Below are 21,857 nucleotides of genomic sequence, written 5' to 3'. Positions count from 1 at the left end.
AAAATATGATTGTTGTGATGACTGTATTGCTTTTTCGAGGCAGGGTCTCAACAAGTTAGGCCCAGGCTTAACTTGAACTTGCTGTGTAGCAAAGGCTGGCTTTGAACTTGCAACATTCCTACCTCAGCCTCTCAAACGCTAGGATTGTACGTGTATGCCACTAGGCCTGGGTTTGGAAATTTTTATTTTTGTGTTTTTTGAAGAGGAGAGATGGGATTATGTCACACTCATGTATCTTACTTGCCTTTCTTGTAAGGTATCAGGAGGGGATATGCCTTTGTGTTTGAGATAGAGTCTCATGAGGTAGTCCTGTCTAGCCTGGAACTACATGTATAGACTACGTTGGCCTTGAACTTGTGGCAGTTCCCCTGCTTCTATCTTTTGAGTGCTGAGGTTACTGGTGTGCCTCACTAGCTTGGCTTTAGGAAACCTTTCCATGTAAATGCCTATGGCAACTCAAATGCCCTGTCCTAGTGAGGGTTTCTGTTGCTGCAATGAAACACTATGACCAAAAACAAGTTCAGGAGGAAAGGAATTATTCAGCTTACACATCCACAGTGTAGTCCATCACTAAAGGAAGTCAGGACAGGAACTCAAGCAAGGTAGGAACATGGAGGCAGGTGCTGATGCAGAGGCCATGGAGGGGTGCTGCTTACTGGCCTCCTCACCCTGCTTTCTTATTAGATCCCAGGACCACCAGCCCAGGGATGGCACCATCCACAATGGGCTGGGCCCTCCCACATCAATCACTAATTAAGAAAATGCCTTACACCTTGATTTTTTTTTTTTTTTCAAGACATGGTTTCTCTGTGTAGCCCTGGCTGTCCTGGAACTCACTCTGTAGACCAGGCTGGCCTCGAACTCACAGAGATCTTCTTGCCTCTGCCTCCCTACTGTCCGGCTGTTGGATCCCATTGAGGTTTCCTAGTGGCTTTACCCAGCAGGTCTGCATAAGAGGATGATTGGGTCATGGGCCTGGGTAGCAGGTGTTTGGAAGGGTCTACACTTGGTTATATCTAGCAGGGGGAGGTTTTTTTTCCCCCACCCCTTGGCATTGTTATAAAAAGTCCTTTTGAATAAAGTTTTGGGCTGGTGGGTTTTGACCTAGGCCCTCTCAAGGCTATCCTATGTTTCTGTCTTTCCTCTCGTCACCTAGGTATCTCTTTTTATCTAAATATTTCCCACTTCTCCCTGCTCAAGAGTGCCCTGGTTGTAAAAGTGGGGGATGATCCCCCACATCTGGCACAACTGACCCCTTCTCAACTTGACATACAAAATACATCACTATTAAGCCACACCTTTGCTTACTTGTTCATCCCCAAGATCTCACATAAAAAATATAGATAACTTTAAAAGTCCCAAAGTCTTTACAAATTCAAACACATTAAAATTTCAGTCCCTTAAAAAAATATCCAATCTATTTTATAATCCAAATTTTCTGTAAAACTCCAAAATCTTTCTCCTTTTTTTTTTTTAAGTTTAAAGTCTCTCAACTGCGGGCTCCTGTAAAATCAAAAATAAGCTAAGTACTTTATTGCTTCAAAGAGGGAAGAAGCAGGGGCACAGCCACAGTCTGAACTGTGCAAAAACCAAATTCCCAACAGTGTCAACAACACAATGTCCAGTGTCTGGGGCCCTCGTTACCTTTGCTCCTCTAAAGGACTTGGATCATTTTCCCGGCTCTGTCCTCTGCAGCACACACAGCTTGTCTTCTAGGCTCCAAACGGCTTCGCTCCATAGCTACTGCTGTTCTTGGTGGTCATCTCCAAAATGCTGGGGTCGTCTACTGAAGCTAGGTTGCATTTTCACCAAGAGCTTCTCCCTAGGCTCCCCTCGTGGTGCCAAGACGCAAAGTCTCTGCAGGACCCCCCAATCCTGGGTCTTCAACTGCTACTGTGGCTGCACCGTCACCAATGGCCTCTCACAGTGCCGCGCCTCGGCTGTTCTCCATGACCCCTTCATGCCTTCAAAACCATTCAGTTGTCATTACAACCTTGGCCCCCTCTAAAACACTGCTTCTGTGTGCTCTCCAGGAAACACTCCCCAGAAGGTTTTACCTCAATGATACTGCTCTCTTAATCACTGATAATTTCTCAGCTCCAGGTGACCAGAATGGCGTATTTTAGCCAAGCAAAGGTTTTCACTTTAGTAGTTCTGGTATCTTGTTAATCACAGCTGATTCTTCAGCCCCAGCTCACGAGAACCACAAATTCTTTTTTTTTTTTTTTTTTTTTTTTTTTGGTTTTTTGGTTTTTTGAGACAAGGTTTCTCTGTGTAGCTTTGCGCCTTTCCTGGAACTCACTTGGTAGCCCCGGCTGGCCTGGAACTCACAGAGATCGGCCTGCCTCTGCCTCTCAAGTGCTGGGATTAAAGGCATGCGCCACCACCGCCCAGCCCACAAATTCTTAATTCCAATGGCCTGGTAGGGTCTTTGCTTCCTTCTGAAACTTCACAAGCCAGGCCTCGAGCATCTGCACTGCTCTCAACATTCTTATCTCTCAAGCATCTGCAGAAGAGTTCACTGCGCTCTCAAGACTCAAGGACATTTTTAGTCTAAAGTTCCAAAGTCCTCCCTCCCACAATCCTCCCCAAGACAACATGGTCAGGTCTGTCACAGCAATACCCCCCCATCCAGGCACAAACTTGTCTTAGGGTTTCGATTGCTGTGCTCAAACACCATGACTATGGCGGTTTGAAAGAAAATGGCCCCCAAAGGGAGTGGCACGAAAATGGAAGATGTGGCCTTGTTGGAGAAGTGCGTCACTGTGGAGGTAAGCTTTGAGGTCTCATGTATGCCAACATCTTCTGTCATAGAAGCCTATCCCTGAAAACATTAATCGTGGGCACGCCTGACTAGCTCTATAAACCAGTTTAAATAAATAAAACTATTTTAATACATTTTTTTTTTTAAATATATATGGGTGTTTCGCCTGTATGTACACTTGTCTGTGCACCATGTGCATTCCTGAAGTCCTTGGAGGCCGGAAGAGCTTGTAGCATCCCTTGGACCTGTAATTACAGACTGTTGTGAACTGCCATATGGTGCTGGGAATCTAACCCTAGCAGCAAGTGTTCCTACCAGCTAACTCATCTCGCCAGCCCCTACAAACAACTTAAAACAAAAACAAACTTGATTAGTATACATGTGAGTTATTTACGCGACCTTTGTGCCTCAGAGCTCAGCTAGACAGCAAACTACCAGCTGTGGACTACAGCAGACAGAGGTAAGCCACATGCTCAAACGCATGCTGAGGCTCTAGTCTGCTACACCTGCTTAGCATGCATGTCACACGAGAGAGAGGATCCCGTGAACTCTTTCTCGGTGCTTTCTCACAATTACAATCACAAATGAGTAATGTGCTGCTTAGCCGCCACCATCTCTGTCACTTTCCCCCAGGTGTGCCCGTAGCAGGCCAGCACCTGTTAGTCATTTACGCCTCCAGTTTTCGGGATGGAGGAATAGGGCAAAAGGGACTTTGGAAGTCCCAACGGGATAACGAAGCTCTTTCCCATCGCAAAAAGCTGTCTTCACAGCTCAGTGCTTTAAATTCCCTCTTTTCCGCCATCCAGTCGGGGACTTGCTACCTCTGCAGCGGCTGCTCCCTGCGCCACGCGCCAGGTCAGAGCAAAAGTTGTAGCCGTGCAGCTGCGACAAGAGGCTCTGGAGATGGGCTGTCGATAGCCTTGGCCCACAAGCCGCCGCAGCACTCCCAGAGGCCAGCCCAGCCCTGCCCTGCCCTGCCCTGCCCTGCCCTGCCCTGCCCTGCCCTGCCCTGGAGGCTGCCCGGCGACTTCCGGGACCAAGAACCCTAGGCTAGCGCCACACCCCCGCGGCGCGCGGCCTCCCGGAAGCCCTCGGGAGACACCTCGGGCCCCGCCCCTGCACAGGTCACCTCCCTCCACGCCCCTTTTTTTTCTGGCCCGGCAGCCGGCAGGCAGAGAAGTGTCGTAAAGCCTGGCCCAGGAAACTTTACCCGGGGTAACAGGCGAGGCGCTTTACGGCGGCGGCGGCGGCGGCGGCGGCGGCGGCGGCCGGGTGAGAGGCTCGGCGGCGGCAAAGGCGGCGGAGCGGCCGCGGCGGCAAAGGCGGCGGCGGCGGTGGCTGAGGGAGAGGAGCGGCGGCAACGGCGGCGGGGAGCGGCGCGGGGTGAGCCGCGAGGAGGGGCGGGTGGGAGGCGGTGACACGGCCGGCGGCGGGGCTCGGGCGGCCGGGGACGGTGGCCGGCACGGCGGCGCGGCGGCGTGGGGGCGGCGCGGCGTTGGGGACACTCGGTGAGGGACGGTTTCTGCCTTTGTTCCCCCCCGCCTCGGCCGCCCCCGGCCCGCCAGTCCGCGCTGCCTGGCGCCGCTCGGCCGCCTCTCATGGCCTCCTCTCTCGGCTGTGTCGCTTCTAGGATGGCGGAGGTACCGCCTGGGCCTAGCAGCCTCCTCCCACCACCAGCGCCTGCGGCCCCAGCGGCGGCCGAGCCCCGCTGTCCGTTCCCGGCGGGGGCTGCACTCGCTTGCTGCAGCGAGGACGAGGAGGACGACGAGGAGCACGAAGGCGGCTGCGGGAGCCCAGGGGGCGGCGAGGCGGCGACCCCGGCCAAGGCGCGTTCTTGCCTTCGCTGCCCGCAGCTGCCCCAGGAGCAGCAGCAGCAGCAGCAGCAGCAGCAGCAGCTCAACGGATTGATCGGCCCCGAACTGCGACACCTCCGGGCCGCGGCGACCCTCAAGAGTAAGGTTCTGAGTGCAGCGGAGGCGGCCGCCCCCGACGGGGCCCCCAAAGTGACTGCCACAAAAGGAGCCGGAGAACACCCGGAGGAGAGACCAACCCACTCGGTCCCCAACAATGCAAGAACTGCGCTCTCCGGCCGGCCAGAGGAGGCGGCGGCGGCAGCGGCGGCCAGCGACCCCGCGGCGGCTCGCAACGGACTGGTGGAGGGCGACGAGCCGGAGGAGGAGGAGGAGGAGGAGGAGGAGGAGGACGAGCAGGTGCGGCTGCTGTCTTCGTCCCTGACCGCCGGCTGCAGTATAAGGAGCTCCCTGGGCCGGGAGGCCGAGCCCGGGGAGGATCGGACGATACGATACGTCCGGTATGAATCCGAGCTCCAAATGCCTGATATCATGAGACTGATCACCAAAGATCTGTCTGAACCCTACTCCATTTATACGTATAGATATTTTATCCACAACTGGCCACAGCTGTGTTTCTTGGTAAGTGGATGGCATGAGAACAGGGTGAGCCCAGCAGAGATCTTGGCCACTCAGGGCAGGGAGTGTGAGGGCCCAGTGTGTGGCAGTGGTTGTCTCTTTCATTTTCGTAGTACCTTACAGATGTGACTGGCTAAAGTGCGCGCGGGCACATTCCTAGTTAGTAAATGGAACTGTGTGGAAGGTAAGAGCTCATGATCTTGGTTAACTTGCTACTGTTGTAACAGCAGCAAGCCTGCACAAAGCGTGTTTCACCTGGGGTGTGGGGGGAGGAGGTGTCTTACGTCCTGTTTACATTAGCTTCTAATCATGGTTAGTCTTCATTATTACCCTCCCTCATCCTCAGAGCATTTTGTAGTGATTTAATTGGAACATGGTGCTGTTCACATGTAGGCCTTTGTAATAACTCAGCTACAGCCATAGTCAGGGAAGAATATATGCAGTAAACATGGTTGCCAGTAAACTTGCTGTGGCCACTTTGGAGAATGAAATCTCAGAGCCGTGTTCACTGATTATGGATATTGTTCCCTTCGGTAGGACAAGAGTTGTAGCCAGCCTGCTTTCAGGTGTGCCGTTGCAGAATGTGTACCTAACACCTTTGGTGGCTGAAAGGCCCCTGAAACTTGGAACAGAAAGTCCTTTCGTGGGATGCAGGATTTAGTGTGAGAAACTACTTAAAAACTGGTACCATTGGTTTGTATGGGTTAGTGGACAGAAGTTTTTTTTTTTTTTTTTTTCCCTACCTATATATATGTAAGCCAAACAGATTGGTCTAGTGGATAAGATGAATAACCATTTTAAGTTTACATTCCCAGCCCCAGTAATCTCTCAACAGTAACATTGACATTCTGTCCATGTGAAATCCTTAACTGAGATATTGTTAGACTTGAGGTGTAAGCTGTGTGTCATGAGCACAGCGCATACTTTGAAGAGAGTAAAGCTCCTCCTGTTCTTGTGTTAACCCCGACTTAGTTGCACTCAGTGTTCCTTGCAGTATGTTTTGACAAGACATCATAAGTCTTGTGGTTGCTTCCACAGCTTGGTGGTAATCCAGAAATACTATTAGATATTGTAGATATTGATAGTTTTGCTAGCTTTCATGTTAATTATGCTTGAACTTTATTTTAGACCATTTGTTTAAACTTTAGGTACTATTTTGTATTCCAGAAAACGTGTTTTTTTTTTTTTTTTTTTTTCTCTTAAGGATTCTTAGTATTGTATTAAAATAGTTCTGCTGGACTTGGTGGCTCATGCCTTTAATCCCAGCAATTGGTAGGCAGAGGCAGGAGGAACTCTGAGTTCAAGGCCAGCCTGGTCTACACAGCAAGTTCCAGGACAGCCAGGACTGTAGAGAGACCCTATCTCTCTACAAAGACAAAAGTTCTAAGACATATTAGTGGCAGTGAATATGGGACAGTACTTACAACACTATTATAAATGTCATTAAATGCAATTCCTTAGAATTGTGTATTGATTTAATTGTAAGTTAATCCACAGAGTGTATAATGGAGTCCCATTTGAAACTGAAATGGAGCTGGGGATGTGGTTCAGTGGTAGTGGGCTTGAGTCGTGTTTTCTCTAGACCTCAGTTTTTCTGGCATTTTATACTATGGTAAAACTTCAGGCTCTTATGTACACCCCTCTTAATTGACCAGTTAATTTGTGCTCTAGCCTTTACTAGCCAAAGTTTAACATTAAGTTATGGATATCTAGAAGTTGAAATGTATACAAGTGGCTAGCCTCTAAGGTTTCTCATGGAATATGAATCTGGAGATAGCAAACAATAAAACTAGTTACACAACAGAGGCAGTTTACAACTACATCTTTTATATGCTTTTCAAATTGAATTTCCCATAAGAACTAATTTTTATAAACAATATCTTTCAAATTATGTCAGAAAGGACAACCTTAGAGATAATCTAGACCCACCTCCTTTTCTTTTTTTAAAGGGAATAAAAAACCATGGTGATGTATAATGTTTAAATCTTCAGCTGTTTAGGAGCAGAGAGGTCTTTACCTCTCTGGTCTCCTGGCCTCTCATGATGGCAAGTAAGATGAGGAACCATATTATCGTGGCACATAATTGTCGTCACCAAGGGACAGTTGTCATTTTAAGCATCAGTCTTGGGATTAGAACCTCCAAAGTGTCCCTAGGTTCCAGGGAGAACGTGTAGTAGATCAAATGGGATATGTGAGGTTGAACCTTAAAATTGCCTATATTTGGTTGACTCATAAAACAAGGTTTTAAAGATTCTTCCTAATATTTGTAACACTTTGGAAAATAGAAGCTAGTACAAATGAGTCACTGTCAATTACCATAAACCTTACCCCTTTATGGTTCACAGTATTTTCAGTTTCAGTGTTTTCAGAAGTTCTTAAATTTATGACTAGCTATGCAGTGTAGTATTTCCATTTATTTGCTCTAAATTTAACTTTCTTGTGTCCTCCAGTGTTCTCTTTGTAATGTTCTGGAATTCAGGAATCTGTATTTTGCACATACACATTTTTCATAGTTGTGTAGACTTGACAGGCTTTTAAAAAGCCTTGAGAAGTTGAACAGATTTACCACTTCCTATACTTCAGAAACACATTTAATAATATGCTTCAAAAGTGTGTGCAGCAGCTTTTGTTTGGAAAAAAAAAACAAGTAATTTAGTGATTGTTATAAATGTTGATAAGCAATTTATTACGATTGTGGTATTGATTTTTATAATGAGCAAGTTATATATCCATATATCAGATTTTTATTTTTAGATGATGTGTACAACTTGATTTATGCTTCTCTACATTTTTTAATTAGGGAAACAATGTAGTAGTCTCAAGAATAAACTAACATAATATTTTGTTTGCTTTTTACTTACATGGACAGAAAACAAATATTTGTTTGACATCCCAGTGCAATTTGAAAGTATTGTCTAGTTATATTTAGTGGCTTTAATTTTTCTTATTGAATGGCTTTATTAACTGTAGGATATTGCTGTCCTATGGTTTTATGTAAGATTTACATGTATTTCCATTTCACATGAGTCTAGCTTACTAGGTCAGGGCAAATTTTTTTTCTGGCTGTTACAAGTATATGATTTGTTCTTTGATAATTATGTATATGTGTACACATGTGCATATATATACATATATATTAAACACACATATACATATGCATATATATATTACTATATATATGTATACTGACAATTCAAATCAGAAAATGCTATTAGTTGGGCCGGGCATGTAGCTCAGTGATAGAATACATGCATGTTACTAGGTTCAGTCCTCAGCACTAAAAAGGTTGTGAAAGTTGTTCATTTAGATGACTTTTATCTCTGTTTCAGGTCTTAATACAAAAAGAAATTAAATTGATTTGTTGGGCATTAAATTGAATGAGAAAACAAAATGGAAATAATAATTGTAAGGTTTTGTTGACCCAGAAGAATTATGGAATATGTGATACAATGGGAATAAACTATTATTAGTTATTGACTTTAATATTCCCTTCAGGGATTTTCTAAATGAAGTAAAATTATATTGGTTAGAGATTTCTCCACAGTTTATTGAAAAAGGAATTTCAGGAAATTTATTAAACAATTGACCACAAAAATGTTTGTAACAAATTCAAGTTAAAATAGATATTAAGTGTATGTTAGATTTTGCTTACTAATCTTTTGACCAGTTCCTGCTGTTGTTGAAATAGTTGTTTCTGTAGAACTAGTTTGTAAAACAGTAATATTACTTGCTGAGATATTGTCCTATTTACATTTCTCAGTACATACTATTAGAACTTTTTAGCAATTTTGAAATACTTGGTAAATATTTGCATTGATAACACTGGAATATTAAAATGAGTTATCAGCATTACTTAGCATTTAGCATTTAACACTGATAACCTGATGATTTTATTAAAATATAAACAAGTCATAGTATTCTAATTACACTAATATAAAGTGGAATTTAAGATATTTATATGTATATATCTTAAAATACCACATATACATTATATATATATATATATATATATATATATATACACACACACACACACATATATATTTATATTTTGGAGACAGGATTTTGCTGTGTAGACCAAGCTGGCCTTGAACTTAGATCCTTCTGACTCAGATCCTTCCATCTTAGCCTACTGAGTGCAGGCTATTGAATTTCTGGGAGCTTTATGATAATGACTCATACTGTCCGGAATATCCTGAAAATGAGACCATCATGTATTAGTCTTTGTAGTGCTAAAGTGCTTTTTGAGTGTGATCTAAGTAATACCTTCTAAACAGTGCCTTTTTTGAAAAAAAAAAAAAAAACTACAGGTATTTTTTTCTTGATCAAAGTTAACTACCAGGTGTAATTTTCAGTTATGTTTTATATTTATCCTTCATTAAATCTTTATTATAAAAACTTGTAATACTCTGCTGATGGGAAAATTGTACAATATTTTATTGTATTCTAATAAGTAGATGTTTCTTTAAAATAATTTGTTTACTCCCTCTTCCCAAATGTAAACAGGTCTTTATTGCAAACTATATTAATTGTAAGCACTTGATATGTAGTCTGTAAAAGTCATTAAGTGTTTACCTTGTAGAAATCTTGTCTCCCTCTCCCTTAGGGCTTTAATAAGCATTTAAAAAAAGTCATGATTTGAAGAAAGTTTGAGTTTTAGAAACAAGAATATTTGAAGAGTTTTGAGATTCAGATTTCTGAAACTTTCTGTGATTGCTGTTTTGCTCTGGAGTTCTACTGATTTCTTCTCTCAAAAATGCTGACCAAGGGTCAGTTGCTGTTTTCCTTTGGTAATTTTGCAGTACCTGATGGCGTTGTATCCTTCATAACTGTTTGTTTATTTTCAAGGCCATGGTAGGGGAGGAGTGTGTAGGTGCCATCGTTTGCAAGTTGGATATGCACAAAAAGATGTTCCGCAGAGGTTATATAGCCATGTTAGCCGTGGATTCCAAATACAGGAGAAATGGCATTGGTAAGGAAAACGTTATTTCACAAAGGATGAATAAATTATTTTCATTTTTTTGTTTTGAATTGTGTGTCTGTATATACACATGGTTACAGATGTCTGAGGACAGCTTTGGGGAGTCAGTTCTTCTTTCACATGGGTTCTGGGGATTGAATGAGATTATTAGGCTTTATGGCCAAGCGCTTTTACTTGCTTGGCCATATCACTGTCCTTAAGATTTTTTTTTTCAACATTCTTAAAATAGGTTTTATAATTAACGTTTTTGAGAGATTGTCTTTTTAACAAGTAGATGATGATCAGTTTTTATCTTGAGGGTTTTTAAAAAAATTGATCCAGACTGCTTTGTATTATACTAAGTACTGGAGAAAGTATTCTTGTTTTTTTTTATAGAGTTATGAGAGCATTTTATACCAGGTACTATTTTCAAGTTCAGTGGACATTAATCAAGCTAAAATTATGGAGTAATTGTTATCATTACATAATGCTAATTATCAAACCTGTTATAATTTGAGAGTCCAAAAGAAGGTAATTATTATTCTGAGATGCATGTTCCTAGTCTTCTTTTAAAGTTGCATTCCTTAGTTTTTTTAAATTTGTGTGCGTGTGTGAGAGACAGAGACAGAGATACAGTGCATATGTAGAGGTGAGAGAACAATTTTGGGGAGTCTCTTTTCTCCTATCATGTGCATCCCAGGGATCTTATCTCCTATGGAGCCATCTCTGGGTCAACATGTGTGGTTTTAACTGTCACTAGAATCACCTGGATGGTCTAAAAGCAGATGGTTAGACCCTCCTTGAGAATCTCATTCAGCTGCTTGGGCTCAAGCTTTCCCTGTTGACTGTTTTGTAAGCCTAGTTAGAACTACTGTCCTACGCCGGGCGGTGGTGGCGCACGCCTTTAATCCCAGCACTTGGGAGGCAGAGCCAGGCGGATCTCTGTGAGTTCGAGGCGAGCCTGGGCTACCAAGTGAGTTCCAGGAGAGGCGCAAAGCTACACAGAGAAACCCTGTCTCGAAAAACCAAAAAAAAAAAAAAAAAAAAAAAAAAACACTACTGTCCTAGTGTCCAGTACCTGCTGGTTCTTTTTTCACAGTGGATGATCAGATGGAGAAGTGCTTGTTGGGATTTGTAAAATCCTAGGATGTTTTTAAAGCTAAGTCAGTATTCATGAAATAATATTTGATATGCTTTTAGTACTGTTAGCAGTTTTGTTACTTGTAGCTTTAAAGGGATATGGATATTACTGCCTAATACTCATATTTAATACTTTCAAAGTTAGGATCATGTCATGAGAAATCCTTATAAATATGTTAGGAGTTTATTGATTTGACAATGGATTTAAACCTGGGCTTCTCCCAGCTGACTTCTGGTTTATTTTTCATTTAGAGATGATCACTGTATCTATATTCAACCTAATATTGACATTTCTGTGCATTTCTGATTATCATAATTTAGATTCTTTAAGAAACTTATACTTCCCCTTCATTAATACTCAGATCTATATTCTAGGTACTAACTTGGTAAAGAAAGCTATATATGCCATGGTTGAAGGAGACTGTGATGAGGTGAGTCTTTCAAGTGTTTAATCCTCTTGTCCTGGGTAGGGTTCTACTGGGTAGATTTTTACAGTATCCTATAGTAATAGTACTGTAAGTGCATTGCAGATCTTCAACACAAATGCAGATTGTGGAGGAAATGTTATTTTGTTTAGAAACAATTGTAGAGTAAATTTTAAGATAACAAAGTTGAATTTCTTCAGAATACAGATTGAAATTAAACATATTCAGTAAATACTTAACATTCAAAAACTTTGTTATCAGCTGAGTCATTTAAGTGGTGGTGTTTCTTTTTTGCTTACCTTTTGTCCTGTTGTTTAGCTTTCTTTCTTTTTTTTTTTTAAAAAAAACATGGGAAAACTCTCAACCTGTTTGGAGGACATTTCACGCTAGGAAAATGTCTCTAAGTATTAAGTAATGAATGACTGATTTGCATATTAACATAAGAGCACATCTCTCTTCTGCTTGTCTGTAAGGCCTTTTGCCACCTGTACTTTCTTTTTTACTATAGCACTGTGCTTTACATATGCTTAGTAAATATTGGTGATAACTGGGGATGTTAACATTGTACAGTAATACAGGTGGGAACAGTTTTAACTAGAGAATGGATGCCTTTTAGAGCAGTGATGACTAAGAAATAAAGTTATTGTACTTCATGAACAACACAAATAAATGACAGTTATCCTTGGAAAAAAAGTCACTTGTTTGGTCTTTTGGTACAGAGTCTCACTATGTAGCCCTGGCTGGCCTGGCACTCACTGGTTCTTGCCTCAACTTCTCAAATGCTGGGATTAGAGGTGTTCACCGTTATGCTCAGCACCTGTCTTTACTGTGGGGACGTAGATGTGTCTTAGCAAAGTTGTCAGGTACACGACATTAGGTGATTCCTTTGTTTGGACCTTAATAAATGGTTTGACTTTTTAAAGCCCAGGGTTTTTGTTTTGTTTTGTTGTGAGACAGGGTCTCTATCTCAGGCTGGCCTAGAGTTTACTAGGTAGTTCAGGCTGCCCTTAAATTGGCTATTCTCCTCCCATAGTCTCCAGAGTACCAGAGTTACAGAAATGTGCCCTGCTAAATAAAGTTAAGTGTTTGGTATAAAATTTATAGTAATTTAAAATAAGAGTCTCTGTGTGTTTTTACAAAATTCCTCCTACTGTCTTGTTCCTCAACTATGTCCTTTCTACTGAAAGCTGATTATCTACCTTCATATTTTCTAAGCATATTTTCATGCAGATGTAATAACTTTTTACGCTTTACAAAAGTTGCTAGCTGTTTGGAGAAATCTTTGAGTTGATAGACGGTATTTTGATTTTCTGCTACTGAGAATTATTTCTTGTGAACAGGAATGCTTAGGGCCAGGGAACTACTTTATTTCTGGGGTTAAGTCTTTCATGAGTTATATTAGTCATTGCTTATAAGGCAAGATGTGTACTTAACTAAGTGTTGAACTAATTACTAGCTTTTCATCAAAGCTTCTAAGATAGTATATGGAGATTTTGAAAAAAATGTGTTAGTGTATGGCTAAATCTTAATTTTACTATGTATTTTAAAATTAAATACTGCTATTTATGTATGTATTTATTTAGTGTGTGTGTGTGTGTGTGAGAGAGAGTGTGTGTATGTGGGCATGTAGAAGCCAGAGGTTGAAATTGTCTTCTTTAATTACTTTCCACCTTAGTTTTGAGATAGGGTTTTATTGAACCTAGACCTCACCAGTTCAGCTGGGCTTGGTAGCACTTTATTCATTAAGCTGTCTCACTGGCCCCATACTGTAAGTGTCTTGAGTAAATGGTTTGGCTTATTTAGAGAACTCGGTATGAGACGCCTTGATTTCTTATCCATCTTCTGTGACTTAGCAGTTGTATAATTGAGGGCAAATCATTTTACTTTGCCTACTCTGTCATTTTGAGTGAAGTTATGTTAATAATGCTTTTAACTTCTGTTGTGAAGAACAGTAGTTACTTGTTCATTCATCAGATATCTAGTCAAGGTCTGTAGGGAGCCAGATAACAGTGGGTACAGCCTGCTGTCCATGAACTTCCAGCCTACAGTGTTAAAGGGTATTGTCTAAACTGTGCCAGTTTGGCTTATCTTCATAATGGTTTATTGGTGGAGAATCGGTGGAGCATCACTGTAATTATATTTCTCTCGTTAAAGAGAATCAAACACATTAAGCTTCTTTTAAAAAGTGTGTGTGTGTGTGTGTGTGTGTGTGTGTGTGTGTGTTTGTCTGTGTGTGTGTGTGTGTGTGTGTGTGTGTGTCTGTCTGTCTGCCAGCTAGTGTGTAGGTGTTCAAGAAGGTCAGAAGAGTGAGCCCCTTACAACAGCTCACAGGTGTGAGCTGTCTGATACATAGGTGCTGGGAACTGAATTGGGTTCCTCTGCAAGAGCAGTACATGCACTTAACTACTGAGCCATCTCTCTTATTGTTTCTTTAGGACCAAAAAATTCCAGAATTATCTTGTTTTTTTTTTTTACTCTTTGGGCTTTTTACTCTTGGGGGGGCCCGCCACCCAGCTCCCAAAGAAATCACATACACAGAGGCTTATTATTACTTGTAAATGCCCAGCCTTAGCTTGGCTTATGTCTAGCCAGCTCTCAAGTTAGCCTGTCTGCCTTTTGCCTCTCTCTATATTTCTGTCAACCTTTCATTACTACTTATTCTGTGGCTGGCCCCTTGTGTCCTCCTCTCCTCCCTTGCTCCTTCCTTCCTTCTCCTTTTCTCTCCTATTTATTCTCTTTCCTGCCAGCCCTGCCTATCCTTTCTCCTGCCTCGCTATTGGCTGTTCAGTTCTTTATTAGACCAATCAGGTGTTTTAGACAGGCACAGTAACACAGCTTCACAGAGTTAAACAAATGCAACATAAAAGAATGCAACATGTCTTTGCATCATTAAACAAATGTTCCACAGCATAAACAAATGTAACACATCTTAAAATATTATTGTACAACAATTGTCTTTTGGCTTCTTTTGTCATACTTCTATGTAAAGTAAAAGAGCTTTGTAGTAAATTTCCATTATAAACCAAAAAAATAAGGTGCCAGGTGGCCCACGCCTTTAATCCCAGCACTTGGGAGGCAGAGCCAGGCAGATCTCTTGAGTTTGAGGCCAGCCTGGTCTACAGAGTGAGATCCAGGAGAGGCACCAAAACGACACAGAGAAACCCTGTCTCGAAAAACAAAAAAAATAAAAAAATAAAAAATAAAATGTTTATACGAGTTGAAGTGATAAAAATGTTGAAAAATAGTTAACTTTTTTTTGGCTACTGTTATGAATTACAATATAAATATTTTTGGAGATAGAAGTTTGTCAAAGGGCCGTGACCCACAGGTTGAGAACCAGTGATACAGATAGCCATGTCTATTTCTTAAGGTTGCTGTCTAAATATAGCTATCCTTCTAAAAATTTCCACTTTTTTTTTTTTTTTTTTGAGACAGGGTTTCTCTGTGTAGCTTTGTGTCTTTTCCTGGAACTCACTTGGTAGCCCAGGCTGGCCTCGAACTCACAGAGATCCGCCTGGCTCTGCCTCCCGAGTGCTGGGATTAAAGGCGTGCGCCACCACTGCCTGGCGGGGAAATTTCTACTTTTTATTACAGTGAAATGAGTTAGTAATTTTGCATCATGGCAACATTAGTTTTTTTCACATTAAATTGCTTTATTTAACACTTAGTTGTAATTACACGTTGACCTAATAACAGAATTTCCAAGAATTTCCCAAGAGAATTATTCAGATCTGAAAAATTGTACTCAGGTGTTCTAGTATAGCATTCAATGTCAAACTTGAATTTTTGTTTGATCATGGCAGTTTTTCATTATGTAGCTTTGGCTAGCTCAATGGTCATAGAGATCTGCCTCTGCTGGGATTGAAGGTGTGTATCCAACTTGTGCATGGGCCATGTGTTTTAGAATAGCTGTGAATTTGGCCCAACATGTTTGTAAGTGATATCATATTACATTGTTAAAAGCTTGGGCACCTATAGAAGGTGAAGTAGATCATAGTTGGTTTTAGAGACTGACAGTTTGATGTTGAACACGAAGAGGAGGATGAGAGAGACTTAGAGGCAAACTGGGGGTGTACATGGAAGTCATATTGATAGGCCTTTAAGCCTCTTCAGATAATTTTAGATCATTAAGTTTATTTTAAGGACAAAGAGTCAGTAAGTTATTTTAGTTAGGAAATTAATGAGAGGATTGCATGTAGAAAATGGGAGACTTCTTGGTCTGGTGGCAGTTTATGGTTCTGTCAGTGTGGGATAAAAATAAGAGGACCACTTTGAGAGAGAATTTCAGAGGGAGAGTTGACAGTACTCAGTGCTTACATGGGTATAGGAGAGTAGTGAGAAAAGAGTTTAAGATTCCTGGGTTTCAGGCTGAGGAACTGGATGGTGAGATAGAGAGCCTCTTCACCATGGTGCAGAATTGTACAGGTCCTGAGTGGTTTTGGACATAGCAAATTGAGGTGCTGTCTGTTCTGTCTCTTGAATTCTTGTTGAAGATGGAACAGGAAGAGACTCATGTCTTTATAGATGCTTTGCTGTGTCTGTGTTTAGTTGTACTTTTGCCAATTTCCCCTCTCTCTTAAGTGCCCAACCTTTGAACTGTGGTTCGCTGTGTTGCTAATTCTCAGCGACACAGGTGAGAATAAATACAAAAGGTAAATAGAGTAACATACATAAAAGCGGGGAAGGAAGAGAGTGTTTAGCTAGAGGGAAGTAGAAATAAGAGCCCATAGTTTCAAAAATATCAGCCCTATGGTGTCAGGACCACCAGTTCAGTGATAATTCTAAAAGACTCAAATGGAACCTAATACTCTGTGATCCTCTGTTAAGTTTTGATCTGAGTAATATTTAGACCACTGATTCTCAGTGACATCAATTTCACCTTGTCATTTGTTTAAAATGCAAATTCTTGGGCCCTCTTCTAAGTCTCTTTGTGTGTGAGTATATGTGTATGGGATATATACATGCATGCAAGTTGGAGGTCTAAAATCAACAAGGGATCTTCTTCAGTTGTTTGCCTTATTTCTCCCAACCTTAGTTTTTTAATTATTACTGTGTGTATATAGTTGTGGTGTGTGAGTGCATACGCCATGGCATATGTGGACATCAGATAACTCTGTAACAGAGTTGGTTCTGTTCCTACACCATTGTGTGAGCTTCCCACTGTCAAGCTCAGGTTGCCAGACTTGCTCTGCAAACACATCACCTGCTTAACCATCACCAGCCCTCCTTAGTTTTGACACAGGGTCTCTCCATCTAACTTGTAGCTTGCTGATTTGTCCAGACTGGCCAGTGATTTAGAGATGTGCTTGTCTCCTCAACCTCGCATCTTACTTCCTCAGCCTTCAGCTATCTTATTCTAACCCTCCCTCCAGGTGACTGATGGATCCTAATGTTTAAAGTCCTTGGTTTAGGTTCAGTAAACTTTTTCTGCAAAAGGCCAGATACTAAATATTTTAAGTTTTACAAACCATGGGTCTTCATGACAGCTGCTTAGCTCTGTTCTGTGTCAAGAAAGGAGCCATAGGCATGTGCACAAATGGATATAGCCATGTTCTCTTTTTTTTTTCTCTCTTCCCTCTCTCTTTTCTTTTGGATGTTTTGCTGAAGATTGAATCTCAAACCTCATACATGCTAGACAAGTACTCTGCCATTGAGCTTTATCCCCAGCCCACCAGGAAAATTTTGTCTATGGAAACTGACAGCATTAGGATATTTGGCTCAATTCTTGTATTGTTTGCAGACTGGTCTAGACTCTAGACCAGCGGTTCTCAACCAGTGGCTTGTGACCCTTTTGGGTGGGGGGATGTCAGATCTTTCACAGGGGTCGCCAAAGACCATGTGCTTAATATATGTTTATGACTCATAACAGTAGCAAAATTATAGTTACGAAGTAGCAACGGGAATAATTTTATGGTTGGGGGTCACCACAACATGAAGAACTGTATTAAGGGTTCACTGCATTAGGAAGGTTGAGAAACCACTGCTCTAGCCAATATGGTAGTTGTTACCAGGATAAACAGTGACAGGTTAATACAAACAGGAGTTAGAGGTCAGACTAAATAATTTCAAGTACTGACTTTTGATTGTTGATTTTTTCTTCTTTTTCTTTATATATATCACCTTAGTTTTCACCACAGGAAAATAGTTCATCTTTGTTTTTTTTATAAACATGTAGTCAAGTCCTAAAAGTTGAAACATCACAAAAACCAGGAGAAAAGTTCTCAATGATTCTACCCGTCTTAACTCAAAAGTAGTTAGTATTTTGATGATTTTTTTCGTACACCAATATTGTTTTATCATTTTTTAACAAATCAATGTAATTTTAAAAATATTTAATTATATACTTTGTCAATTTTTAATTATAAAATTATAACTTGTTTTTTTTTTTTTTCCTTTTTTGAAGGTTGTTTTGGAAACAGAAATAACGAATAAGTCTGCTTTGAAACTTTATGAAAACCTTGGTTTTGTCCGAGATAAGAGGCTGTTCAGATACTATTTAAACGGAGTTGACGCACTGCGACTTAAACTGTGGCTGCGCTGAGAGACTGCCAGCACGGAATGGCTCCCCATGGAAGCGACTTGTGCATGCAATGCAATTTGTGCAGAATTGCTTTGCAGGTGGATTTAGTAATTCCCATGCAGCTGTATCTGTCAGTGTCCATTGAGTGTCGCACAATATTTGTTGCACTTTGGCATGGCGCATTTGTTCTGAATTAAATGAGATTGTTTTAAACTTCAAGGGTTCTTTTGGTACCAACAGGATGTGCCAGTTACTAGCCAAGACTTGTTCATTTGCAAAGTTTCCTGACAGTGCGTTTTACATAGTGATCATTTTATCACAGAACAAGTAAGTGGGACATGATTTTGTTCCTTAAAGACGCCAATGTAGTAAAAGTCTCTTAAGTATACTAACATTTCACACAAAACCTGCCATAGTTTTCTGAAGAGGTGAGGGAAAAGCTTCAATTTAGGTTTTATTTTTTAAATATTAAATTTTCCATTCTTGAATATTATTGGTACCTCAGTAATTAGTGGATGAAAAGTGTGGGGTGGGATTTGTCTTACAATGAGTAAAGATGACAATTCAATTGCGTCTGCCAGTGCCTGTGTAGATAAGTATTCCTGTCTTCATCTCTAGTTTTTGAATGCATGCTGTCTTTTCTTTTTCTTTAATGCCTTTGCAAGCAAACTTGTTTTTATTTAAATTCTAAATTTGATAATAAATTATTTTAGATTTTTATAATTTGGACAGTTTTTCCAGGTGAGTGACAGTGGTTTGTTGTAGAAGTCCCTTTTTTCCCTTACAGTAAGAAGTTGAATCTACTTGGGAAATGGAAATGGTGTAAAGGGATGGAGCTGGAAATTGCTGGGTTTTGGATGCACTTTTTTTGTTTTTGTTTTTTGAGAATGGGGAATTTTGGGAAAGGAATAGAAAATTAATGTAAATTGGTATGATTTTATTTAATCAAAATGATTGCTAAGCTGTGAAGAACAGCTTCTATAAAGTAGCTGGGTTTTTTTTTTTTTTTTTTTTTTTTACTTGATTTGAATTCACATTGCTTCCATTTTTGAAAATACTTCACTTATGGTTCTTTGTCTTAGAAATAAATTTCAAAGAGCATTGTATCCGTTTTAAGCTGCATTTATTTTCTTTACACTCGAGCAGATTCTTGGGGGACCTTTGCTTTGTTCCTCCAGAAAAAGAGGAGGGATGAAAATTTTTTTTAATGAGTTCTTTGGGTTTTCTGAGCAGCCAAGGTGTTTATTAGTTACAGTGTATTTTGGCTAATCAGTGTAATGTTCATAAATTTTAGCTAATTGTTTTGAGTTGAGTCCGTAAACCTGTGATGGGTAATTTATTTAACTAGAAAACCTAAGCACTCATAAGGAAAAAGATTCATTCTCTGAAAAATGTTTTATAGGAGTCTGGCATTCATGTTGTTATTTTCATTTGACTATACTTTTCTTCTGCTCTAGTACTTGGTTTGAATTTTATTTTATGGCTGTAATTACTGTATTTTTTAAAACCCTACCTCCATTAACAGTTGGTAAAAGCCCCTTTTCAGGAAAGTTTGTTGCTTTTTTTTTTCCTTTTTTTTTTTTTTTTAAAGGAAAGCTGCTCTTTGCTCAGTATAATATTTTGAAAGTGAACATGGTAACAAGTACTTTTAAAATAAAGATGCACACTTTATATTTGAAAATAAAAATTCCTGCTGGTGGGATCATTTATAGTTCCTTATTTTTAAGAAAATGTATCTTTCCATTTTATATTGCTCTTTAAAGTTCAATGCAGAATACTGGTAATATTAAAAATGTGATGGCCACATCGTACTCAGCTTTTCTGCTCACCATTTTGAGTCTGTTTTGGTCAAACTTCATTTGGGCTCCAGCATTTAGAAGAATGCCAGTTATCATGATGCTTCTGTTTCATTTTCAATGTGAAGGAAAGTAGCTAAACAGTGTACTTGACATCATCAAATTTTGTTTTGATTTGCTGGTACATAAGTAGTCAATTGTTGATGAACATACATTTTCTTGTCTCACTCTAATGGGTATAGTTGTAAAGTAGATACATGCTAGATTTATCAATTCAAAAGTTTTGTTCTTCCTAGGTAGTCAATGAGACTGTCACGACTCCCCTTAACTTCAGAATTGCTGAATTAACTGAACTGATTGTCTGATGATTTGTAAACATGACCTGAACTATGTGACTAAAATATCAGATCATTATAATACTGCTCAATGGATGGATACATGATGAATATACTTTGATATTTTTAATTAATTGACCAATTTTTTTTTACCTAAAATTTTAACCTCTAACTTGATAACCTGGTTACAAAATTAAAGCTTTCCAAGTTGAAATAGCTTCAAACATTAATTTGATATTAGGCTTTCATTTTTTTTATATCAGCTTAAAGTAATTCCATTTATAATTGACAGTAGTGGGTTCACTTGGCTAAAACTGAGCAAAATTGGTGCAACTTTCTTTAGTGGGGTGCTGCCTCTTTAAGACTGACTGTACTATCCACTGACACTGGTTTGGCAGTTGATATTGCTGAACATTAAACACATGCTACCATGAAGCTGTATATGTTAGTATTGAAGAAAGCTAACGGTATGCTACCAGTCTTGATGTGTGAGCTGATTATAATTTCCCTTACATTGGGATGAAACTACTTAACTCTGGAATAATCAAAGTCCACAAATCATAACATTAGTACTTGATGTTGAAGCCAGCACAATAAGAAGAAAAAATTAGTATTAAAAGTTGATTTTTAAGGTTTCTTTGCCTCTCTTCTCCAAATTACCCTCTACACACGAGACAAATCTGTGTGAAGGAGTTTAACTCATATTTCAACCCTTCCCATGCCCTGTGAGACAAGTCTGTAAAGGAGTTTAACTCGTATTTCAACTCTTCCCATGCCCTGTATTGTGATATTGGCTGGCATGTGTAAGACTGGATGTGTATATTTATTATGGTGTCTAAAAATGATGAGGTTCATCACTTTCCAGGAACATCGAGGAAATCAGATTGGTAGTACACCAGTTACTTTTCAGTACACCTCGACATCACTAGGATGAATGCTATAATGTCCTAGGGCTTTCAGGTTTGTAAAAACATAACCATAAGTTATATTGACGTCACATATGAGTTGAGTATCTATGAAATATCACGTGTATCTCAAAAATATTGGACTGCTGTTTAATGACTGGGGTATTGCTGCATAGTTTCTCCTATTGACCCCTGTCCTTTCGGAGAGAGATTTAATGGGATTTGAAATGTGCAAGCTGTGTGAATAACATGCAGTCAAATAAAGTATGGTTAAGTTGTGTTTGCATTTTTCTTTAAGATACAGCTGTGTGCATTCTATACTTCGGTTTCAGATAATCCAAAAGCAACCTGTTCTATTTCTCTCTGCCCTCCATCAATAGTTACTTGGAAGGAATGATACAGTTGTTATCTTCCTACGTTATGTTCTGACAAAGTAAATTTGAAAATAAAATTACAAACTTGATTGCTAAATGTACTCTAGAGTTAGTCAACTGAGATAGCAGTACAAGGGAGAGCATTTTTAAACACTCATTAACTGAACGAGTTATTGTCCTTGTTCCTAGCAACTTACTCTTAAGACAGT

At 40.1% G+C, this 21,857-nt stretch overlaps 1 protein-coding gene across 2 annotated transcripts; it reads left to right on the top strand.

Annotated features, from left to right (window-relative positions):
* Positions 1–4,048: 4,048 nt before the first annotated feature.
* Positions 4,049–21,575, top strand: Naa30 (N-alpha-acetyltransferase 30, NatC catalytic subunit). Of its 2 annotated transcripts, XM_059273716.1 has the most exons (5): positions 4,049–4,147; positions 4,395–5,196; positions 10,042–10,165; positions 11,669–11,724; positions 18,122–21,575. In XM_059273716.1, exons 2-5 carry the CDS (start codon positions 4,396–4,398, stop codon positions 18,257–18,259), a joined length of 1,119 nt encoding a protein of 372 aa, XP_059129699.1. In that variant the 5' UTR covers positions 4,049–4,147; position 4,395; the 3' UTR covers positions 18,260–21,575. The 2 variants fall into 2 exon arrangements, with proteins under 2 accessions (XP_059129699.1, XP_059129698.1); XM_059273715.1 differs by lacking the exon at positions 4,049–4,147 and having other exon boundaries at positions 4,216–5,196.
* The last annotated feature ends 282 nt before the right edge of the window (positions 21,576–21,857 follow it).

The sequence above is a fragment of the Peromyscus eremicus genome, chromosome 9 (assembly GCF_949786415.1).
Source record: "Peromyscus eremicus chromosome 9, PerEre_H2_v1, whole genome shotgun sequence".
Lineage (NCBI taxonomy): Eukaryota > Metazoa > Chordata > Mammalia > Rodentia > Cricetidae > Peromyscus > Peromyscus eremicus.
Note: the sequence above shows the minus strand (reverse complement) of the source record. Positions and strands in the feature narration are given on the sequence as shown.

What these genes read in the sequence shown, in the direction of transcription:
- Naa30 (XM_059273715.1), top strand. Translation starts at nt 4,363, where the DNA reads ATGGCCTCCTCTCTCGGCTGTGTCGCTTCTAGGATGGCGGAGGTACCG. An exon ending in GGCCACAGCTGTGTTTCTTG is followed by an intron (nt 5,197 to 10,041) that starts GTAAGTGGATGG and finishes TTTATTTTCAAG; the next exon opens with GCCATGGTAGGGGAGGAGTG. An exon ending in ATACAGGAGAAATGGCATTG is followed by an intron (nt 10,166 to 11,668) that starts GTAAGGAAAACG and finishes TCTATATTCTAG; the next exon opens with GTACTAACTTGGTAAAGAAA.